This window comes from Pangasianodon hypophthalmus, chromosome 6 (genome assembly GCF_027358585.1).
Source record: "Pangasianodon hypophthalmus isolate fPanHyp1 chromosome 6, fPanHyp1.pri, whole genome shotgun sequence".
Lineage (NCBI taxonomy): Eukaryota > Metazoa > Chordata > Actinopteri > Siluriformes > Pangasiidae > Pangasianodon > Pangasianodon hypophthalmus.
Genome location: NC_069715.1, coordinates 920,343 through 930,006, shown reverse-complemented (window position 1 = coordinate 930,006; position 9,664 = coordinate 920,343). Strand labels below are relative to the sequence as shown.

The following is a 9,664-nucleotide window of genomic DNA, read 5'->3' as shown; positions in this document are numbered from 1 at the left end:
GAGAGACTGAGAGACAGATACAGAGAGACAGACAGAGAGAGAGACAGAAAATAGACAGAGAGACAGATATAATAAGAGAGAGAGAGTCAGAGACAGTAAGTCAGAGAGACAGATACAGTGCAACTTGGAGAGCGAGGGAGAGAGGGATAGAGAGAGAGAGGGAGAGGGATACAGAGAGGGACAGAGAGAGGGAGAGAGAGGGATAGAGAGAGAGAGCGAGAGCGAGCGGAGATACAGATAATGAGAGACTCAGAGACAGTAAGTCAGAGAGACAGATACAGTGCAACAGAGAGAGAGAGAGACAGAGAGAAAGAGAGAGAGACAGATACAGTGCAACAGAGAGAGAGAGAGACAGAGAGAAAGAGAGAGACAGATACAGTGCAACAGAGAGAGAGAGAGAGAGAGACAGAGAGAGAGACAGATACAGTGCAACAGAGAGACAGAGAGAGAGAGACAGGTGATAAGAATGTGCTGGTGCAGGGTGTGGGGTTTCTCAGGGCGTCAGGTTGCGTGAGGAATGCGAGCGCTGCGCTATATAACAGACCTCTCTGCTCACGCGCCGCACTTTACTCCATACACACAGCCGTGCATGCTGCAGGAATTACCCACAATCCCCCGAGCAGGAACATGCTGAGAGTGCGCTGTCTGAGAGGAGGAAGCCGAGGAGCCGAGGCTGCTCACTTAATCGGAGCCATGGTCAGTACACACAACTGTAACATTCACATTACAAATATTAAACAACAATTACAACAGTTACAACATTCTCATCACTGAGTGCACCTTGCTGTAAAATATTCAAATTCAAATATTCTTATTATTCTGTGGTGAGTATGAGCTTTTACATTTATACACTACAAAACATCTTCATCACTATTCAGTCAGGAAATGAATACATGCTAAAACACACTATTATTAATGAAAGCATTATTATTACACGTTAAAATAATAATTTTAACAGATAACATTCAGTTTATACAGTTAGACAAATTACTGTATCAACGTACAGTCACTATACATTTACACAATTCACATAAAATCATTCTTATTAATATTTAACAATAAACAATTTTTTGTACCTTTATATACATTAAATGCAGAAAAATTCAAAAGCTTTATGTTCATTCCTTAAACATTTGAACAGAACTTTAATTATTATTAAAAAATTTTATGCATAGTCATGCAAATAATACAAACACACACGTATATATATTTATACACACACACAAAACCGTTCTAATATCACACTGCACATGATTTAAAATTTAGAGACCTCAAAAATTTCCTCTTTTTCATTTTCCCAAGTAAATAAACATTCTCTGTAATTATATATCAATAAAATGATCTTTTTCCTCATCCCTAAAACTGCTGCCTCTGTATCGGAGCTTCTCGTTCATCTTCTTTTCCACATAAATGAAAGCGTGATGACCTTTGTGTGGGTGAACGTGTTGCTGTTATCTGCGTTATCAGTGATGGAGAGATTTATTCCTCTGCAGCAGCTGTGCAGTAAACGGAGAGACGCAGAAGTGCACAGTACCTACTACAGGAAACAACATTCAGGGCTTTCATTCATTCATTCATTCATCCATCCTGCATTCGTATACGAGTTTCTTTATCTTTATTTCACTTGTTCATTCATTTATGCGTTCCGTGACTTAAACGTCCTTCTTATTACATATTCATTCATTCATTCATTCATTCATTCATGTGAGGAAAAGAATTTTACTGTATTTCTTTACATGATAAACTCTACATCCTTATTCATCCATTCATGTTTTTACTAATGGATTTACCCAACGATTTATTCATCCAGTCATTAATCCAATAACTTATTCATACATGTATTTATTTATCCGTTATTTTACTCACACGTCTCTGCCAATTTACTTATTCTGTATTTAATTCATTCATTATCTATTCATTTATTCGTATATCGCAATCTTAATGTCATCATGCATTCATTCATAATGTTTCTCTCATTTAGTCAAACTTCAAACCTTTTAAATGCATTAGTGAAACCATGAAGTGTCACTTTTATATATTTTCACTCATTTATTTCAATAAAATGAACACGTGACCATGGAGATGGCACTCGTCTGATATCCAACAGAATATGCAGAAAATGGTGGATCAGATATCGGACCCTGTAACAAACATCAAAGTCTGGAAGTAGATATGGATTTTTTTTTTTTTTTTTTGAGAACTGGAAATGTTTACATCTAAAGAGACTTGTTTTTATTTTTCAGGATTAATTGTATTATGTTTACACTTTATTACATTTAGTATTTGTGATTCTGGTGTGAAGATTTTAAAGAAACAATATCAAAAAAAAAAAAAAGTGGAATTGTGCCAAATCTACATGAATGACTGTATTAATGAATAAATTTGCATTTTTAGTTGTTGATCTTTATTGTGTATTTTTTTTATTTTTCAGTTTTAAATTGAATATTATTGTTGAATCTGTTGTATTTTGTTTAGATCGGTCGTACGGTGTCCCGCTGGGTTCAGAAGGCGTTTCAGAGCTCGAGCTCGGCGGCTGCCGTGAGATCACACGCGGCCGAGGATGCGGCCGTCACTGAGCCTGTGCCTGATGAGTGTCCAGTTTGTGCTTATAACGAGTGGGACCCGCTGGAGGAAGTGATTGTAGGGCGCGCGGAAAACGCACGCGTCCCTCCGTTTACTGTAGAGGTCAAGGTACAGACAACAAGCATCCATCCATCCCTCCATCCCTCCCTCCATCCATCCATTTACACAGTCACTCTGGGTTACACACTCATTCTCTCACCCACTTGCTTGCACACATTCACTAATTCACTCACTCCTTTTTTTTTCTTCTTCTTCAATCAGGCCAACACGTACGAGAAGTACTGGCCGTTTTATCAGAAATACGGAGGGCTGACATTCCCTGAAGAGCACCTGAAGAAGGCGATTACTGAAATTGAGGAAATGTGCAATATCCTGCGCCACGAAGGCGTCGTCGTGAGGAGACCCGAACCCATCGACTGGTCCATCGAGTACAAAACCCCCGACTTCACATCCACAGGTGGGACAGACCCTGAGATTAACTCTCCAGCACACTCAGGATAAAAGTCAGAGTGAACTAAAGAGTGATCTTCACTAATACGAGTCCAGTAAAGTGCGTCCTGATTGAGCAGTAGAGAGCAGTAGTCTCGGTCTGCCAGCCAGAGAGACACGCAGACTGATGGTTAGACAGATAACGTTACTATCAGGCAGTTACCGTTGTTGAAGATACCAAAGTTCAACTTTGCTGCAGCAGGTGATGTATATTGCTCTGTGTGTGTGTGTGTGTGTGTGTGTGTGTGTGTGTGTGTGTGTAGGTATGTATGCAGCCATGCCGCGAGACATCCTATTGGTGGTGGGGAACGAGATCATCGAGGCTCCGATGGCGTGGAGAGCTCGGTTTTTCGAGTATCGTGCTTACAGGCCGCTTATTAAAGAATACTTTAAACAAGGAGCAAAGTGGACCACCGCACCCAAACCCACCATGGCAGATGAGCTATACGATCAGGTCTCTCTCTCTCTCACACACACACACACACACACACACACCTACCTTGTTCCAGTGGTAACTTGAACACATCATCCACTTACCTTGGTTAAGTACTCCTGGTCCATTTTTTAAAAATTCCATTATCTTCTTAATGTTGATTGTTATAGTTACAAGAATCACAGCTAGTTTGGTAGCTGATCCGTGATGTTCACGCCAAAATGACATCACGCCACGACCCAACATCACATCCTCATATCATATACTTAACATTTCAGGCAGTTAGCATGCTAGTGTTTTAGCGAGTTAGTGAGCGTATCTGTAGAGAGTGAGAGATTATTATTTCCTCTTAAACTTTCTGAAATGTGTTAGTGTGTATTCCAGCGTGTTCAGGTTTCTATTCAGGACAAATGTGTTTGTTTTAAATGAAGGTCATTCTCGCTTATCACCCCTCCCTCTTTTTCCATCTCTCTTACACACTTCTTTTTTTTTTTTTTTTTTTTAAAGTCTCTCTCGTTTCATAAATCAGTCTGTTTCTACCTGGTGGTTACATTTGAGTATGAATTATTCATGTAAACATGGAGCTGTAAATAAAGACATATTTATATCAGATTTAAATTAGATCCACGTAAGGTGTGAAGTTTCAGCCCAAAAAAAAAAATCCATCTGTTTAAATTAAAAACAGTAACATTAGTATAAAAAAATAGAAAAAACGAAAAGAAGAGCGCAGAAAGTCAGTTTTGTATATAATTTGCATATAATTTGCATATTGCTATCTAGAGCTTTATGTGAAACGTACCTTGCTCCTATGCGCTCTTGGGGATTGGGGGCGGAGTCAGAGTGGAGCATCAGGAAACAACCAGGCAGTAGCATGATTTAATAGCGCTAACTCTCCTCTTGCACACTCGACTGTTATAATTCACACTCCCTGTGTAGTAATGAAAGTGTGTGTGTGTGTGTGTGTGTGTAGGATTACCCGATCCGTACAGTAGAGGACAGACACAAGCTAGCTGCAGAGGGGAAGTTTGTCACCACTGAACATGAGCCATGTTTTGACGCTGCTGATTTCATCCGAGCCGGAACAGATCTGTTTGTGCAGCGGAGCCAGGTGACAAATACACACACATGAAGAAGTGTGAGTGTGTGTGTGTGTGTGTGTGTTGTTTTGAGTGTTAGCGTCATTAATCTTCTGAACACCTCTGCGTACTTCATGTGGAGATGATGTCTGTGAAGGTTACGCGATGATGAGACCACCTCAGACTCCAGCACTGCAGGTGGCGCTGTTAAAATCTTTTGTTGTGACAATTTCCACAACTACAGGAAGAAGTAATTTCTACAAAGTCAGCCATCTTGGAATGAACTGGCTTGAGCATGCCTCGTTTGTAGCTTGATCACGTAGCATGTTTCGCCAGCTGCTATAGTCACACTAAGTCTCCACATGACGTCTGTTTTCTCCACAATTATTTTACTGTCATGTTTGTGGAAACCATGTGGCTTCATGTCGAACCCAGTGAATCTCCACGAGAAAGTACGCTGTAGTGTTCACTACTTAATAACGTCTCCATACTGTATAGTTTTTATTTATATTTAAAGTTCTAATCTCTCACAGAACAGACTATAAAGATCTAATAATGTTCACATCTGCTCACAGGTGACTAACTTTATGGGAATCGAGTGGATGAGGCGTCACCTCGCTCCCACCTACAAGGTGCACATCATCTCCTTTAAGGATCCGAACCCGATGCACATTGACGCCACCTTTAACATCATCGGACCTGGACTGGTTCTGTCCAATCCAGACAGACCATGTCGTCAGGTGAGTGCCACACCCTCTTTGATTTCACTGAGCTAATATGCTAGGTACTTGCCTACTAGCTTGACTAGAACCAGTGCTGGTTTTTAAACACAAGTAGCCTATCCTGAGGCAAGATAAAGAAGAAGCTCCTTTTTCAAAAGAAGGCTAAGATCTATGCTTAGATGTTAGAAAGGTGATGTTTTTTCTACAGGGCAAGAAGATTAAAACACAAGCAAGTGGAATCTTAGAAAAGGTCAAAAAAAATTTTTTTTTTTTTTTTTTTTTTTTTTAAATTAAAGGCAGGGAAGTTGGGAACAGGGAAACAAGAATGCTAGAGACGAGGGAAATAAAAACCTCCACACCACAAACGTGAAGACTAAGAACAAAGAAAACTACAAACTCGGAAAAAGGGGAAATTAAGAATAAAGGAACTGGAACGCAGGAATCAAGGAAGATCAAACTGAGAACATACCAGAAACTAGAAAAACCAGGTACTAGGAAACTGAGAAAGGCAGGAAAATGGAAATTGGAGGAACGAAGGAAATTCAACAGCAGAAAGCCCCATAAATGAGAAGCGCTAGGAACTGAACCAATAGCAAACCGTGATGATGTGATGGAGATGCTCTACAGTTACCATTAATGACTGATGTCTTGTGTCCCTGTGCAGATTGAGATGTTTAAGAAAGCCGGCTGGACGGTGGTGCATCCACCAACACCTTTAATTCCTGATGGTGAGTTTCATGTTCACACAGCGGTGAAAGTTAATAAACTGTGTTAATATCTTCAAGTCTGAAAGTCTGAGAATAAAATTCCTGTTTACATTAAAAGGAATAAATCTCACAAACAAAAATTAGACAGACGCATCATTTAAAACTTCAGGTAACTGTATAATGTCATAACTGTATAATGTAACGATTTGATTCGTCATAGATCACCCGCTCTGGATGTCCTCCAAGTGGTTGTCCATGAATGTCCTGATGCTGGATGAGAAACGCGTCATGGTGGACGCCAACGAGACTACCATTCAAAAAATGTTTGAAAATCTTGGTAAGTGAAAATCATTGGACTGATCAACATGACACACATTTTCAGTGGGTTTAGTCTTCTACATCTTAGTGAGGTTCCCAGTATGAACCGTCTGAAATGAAATGCGTAAATATTCACCCCCTAAATTAGTTCTGCTCAAACCAGCTGCCATCAGAAGTCACATAATTAATTGATTGGAGTTTGCAGGTTGGCATTTAAAGTGTCACATGACCTCAGGATAAATACACCTGTTCCTGGAAGAACCCAGAGTTTGTTAATGAACATAGAATACACACCATCATGAAGACCAAGGACCAATCAAAACAAGTCCAGGTCAAAGCTCTGGAAAAGTATCACTCGCTGTTTGGTTATAAAAAAATTATCCCAAACTTTGAACACCCCACACATTGTTATTAAATAAATTATTAAAAAATATAAATAATACGATATAAACACGACTCTTTCTAGAAGAGACCTTCCCCTTACAGTCAGTTAGCAGGGAAAGAGGGAATTAGTCAGAGACACAACCAAGAGGACAAGGAGAAGCCTAAAGGAGCTGCAGAGATCGACAGCGCAGATGGGAGATGTTTACAGGACAATCACAAAAGTCATACGAAATGGAGTTTGACGAAAGGGACATCGGAGACTCGGCAAACGTGGAAAATGGTTCTCTGGTCTGATGGAACCAAAACTGAACAGTTTGGCCTCAGCACAAAATGGTATGTTTGGCAGAAACTCAACACTGCTCATCACCCTGAGCACACCGTTCCTACTGTGAAACACGGTGGTGGTAGCATCATGTTGTGGGAATGCTTTTCATCAGCAGGGATTGGGAAACTGACCTGGGTTGAAGGCAAGATGGAGAGAAAATCAAGAAGAAAACAGACCAAAGCTATACTGAAGTGGTTCAACACCAAGAACCTGAATGGATCAGAACCACCCAGTCAAATCCCAGACCACAATCCAACTGTGAATCTGTAGCAAGACTTGAAAGCTGCTGTTCAGCAACGGTCTCCATCTAATCTGACATAACGGAGCAATTTTGCCAAATTGACTAAAATCTGAAGATCCAGATGTGCAAAGCTGACAGATACGCATCCCAGAAGACCTGCAGCTGGAACTGCAGTCAAGGAGGTTCTATAAGATGATGATCTACAAGGTTGAATACTTGTGCAACCAACAAATGTCTGTTTTTCGTTTAATTGAATTTTAAACACAATAATAAATGTTAGCTACGTTGTGCAAATGAAAACATAAAAACCCAAATTAAAGCGATTTCAGTTCCTTGTTGTAACACTTAAGAACGTAGAGATGATGAAGGGAAAGGGGGTGAATACTTACGGAAACTACTGTAAAAAGTCACGTTTAAGGTTTAAGGAGATCATTTGTATAGATGATGTACTAGTTTCTTACTTACGCGTGTTTCTCTAACAGGTATTAAGACGATTAAAGTGAGCATTCGTCACGCTAACTCCCTGGGCGGAGGTTTCCACTGCTGGACCACAGACGTCCGGCGCAGAGGAACGCTGCAGTCGTACTTCCACTAAACCTGCCAGAAAACTACGCAGTTATTATTGAGTTCACATTCACACAGCAACGACGATTCATAAATCTGTACGCAGTCAGGTCCTGAAGTCTGAGTGTGCTAATCGTTAAATTTTTATTATTATTATTATTATTATTATTTTAATCTCATCAGTTCAACAGCTAAAAATTTCCACTAATATTAAAGAAAAATCTCTAACAGAAGTGATGCAACGTCTCGATTTTATATTGTTAATTCTGTCATTATGTAGTTCACTCAAAACTCCAGACCTGACTGTAACAGTTAATAAGTCTTAATTATTTTTTATTTAAATTATTTTTTTAATTTAATTAATTTTTTTTTATTTTTAGCTGTGCCGTGCATGTCCGAGCTTCCGCAGACACAGAGCTGACACTCGTTTACGATCTCAATAACGACTGCATTTCTGGCTTATGGGACTGTTTAAGCTCCAGCTAACTGATTTTTTTTTTTTTTTTTAAATTTGCAAAACAAAAAAATACACAAATCCACTCCAAAATGAGTTTGAATCAAAGACGTTTGATTTCCGGAGATCAGTGATCCAACCAAGTGCAAAAACACAACCACTAATCGCTCTCGAATCTTAAGAACTGAAATCAGAAAGTTTTTCAATTAGTGAAGAGGAAATCGAATCGTTAAATTGTACGCAGTCTCAAAGGAGTCATAACTACTGTAGGAAAGTCCGCCCTGCCATCCCATAATGCCCAGGGAAGTTCTGCTCTCAGCGTCACCAAGACAACAAACATGGCCAGGAAATTTTAAAATATATACATACGCAAAAGTTACTACCTCCTTTCTACGATTCAGGAAAATACATTTCTTTCTTAAACGATTAATTCTATCATAAATTTTGTACTTTTTTTTTTTTTTTTGTAGTAGGTCATTACACACTCAATTTTCTTACGATATTTTTTTAAAAATAAAAAGTTGTAAAGTTTACAGTCGGTGACTCTGATGGTCACCAGGAGGAGATGGCGCTTACTGAGGGCCAGATGAGGATGATCACTGTGGTGTGTGTCTCCCCCTGCTGGTCATCACAGGCATTAATTCGAATCCTCACACAACCAAAAAATGTAAATACATTTTATATACGTTAAATTGTTAAACACAGATTTTTTTTTTTCTTTCTTAGAATTATTTTCCAGCATCTACTTTTATTTTGATACCCATCATTTCTGTATTTCTGAAGAGGTGCTGGTTGGACATCCTGCTGCCTGTGTTGTCACCTTCAATAGCAGAGCTGACTCTGTGCCGCTTCGCTGCTCTTCTGTGTTCACGCAAAATTATTATATTCGGTTTATTTGGGGGAACATTTTTAGCTGCTCTGAGCCTTTTCACGTGAGAGAGGTGTGTGAATGTGAGCCGGGTTAATACATACACACATAGATATAAAAAACAAAAGGATAAAAAAACATGTTTATGGCTTAAGACTTGATGCATGATGATGTGAAAAATATTAAAAAGATATTTGAAATTGATGTGACTGAATTCTAATTGTGTAAACAAATATCTCAACAACAACAACACACAACACACAATGAGCGCTAGCCAGATAAATTAGCATAGTATTAGCAAGCTAACAATAATTGAGAATATAATAAGTAGCTATACACGTATACAGTTAATTACTTAATAAAAATTCACTTAAAAAGGGTTCGAGGTTACAGACTTTTCCTACTTCTCAGCTACAGAAACCTACGTTCACACTAGAAAGCGACAAAGTGATGATTTTCTACGTACGTGTGCAACACCGAGCCGCGATTTCAGTAACATT

The 9,664-nt window shown here is 39.2% G+C and overlaps 1 protein-coding gene across 1 annotated transcript; it reads left to right on the top strand.

Moving 5' to 3' along the window:
* The first annotated feature begins 535 nt into the window (after positions 1–535).
* Positions 536–9,368, top strand: gatm (glycine amidinotransferase (L-arginine:glycine amidinotransferase)). Its single transcript, XM_026914452.3, has 9 exons — positions 536–696; positions 2,476–2,691; positions 2,845–3,040; positions 3,336–3,526; positions 4,476–4,613; positions 5,157–5,321; positions 5,968–6,031; positions 6,231–6,347; positions 7,761–9,368. Exons 1-9 carry the CDS (start codon positions 628–630, stop codon positions 7,871–7,873), a joined length of 1,269 nt encoding a protein of 422 aa, XP_026770253.1. The 5' UTR covers positions 536–627; the 3' UTR covers positions 7,874–9,368.
* Positions 9,369–9,664: the final 296 nt, after the last annotated feature.

Bases quoted from the DNA above. Each gene is read 5' to 3' on its own strand.
- gatm (XM_026914452.3), top strand. From the start codon at position 628: ATGCTGAGAGTGCGCTGTCTGAGAGGAGGAAGCCGAGGAGCCGAGGCT. The intron at 697-2,475 runs GTCAGTACACAC...TATTTTGTTTAG, and splicing joins CTCACTTAATCGGAGCCATG to ATCGGTCGTACGGTGTCCCG. The intron at 5,322-5,967 runs GTGAGTGCCACA...GTCCCTGTGCAG, and splicing joins CAGACAGACCATGTCGTCAG to ATTGAGATGTTTAAGAAAGC.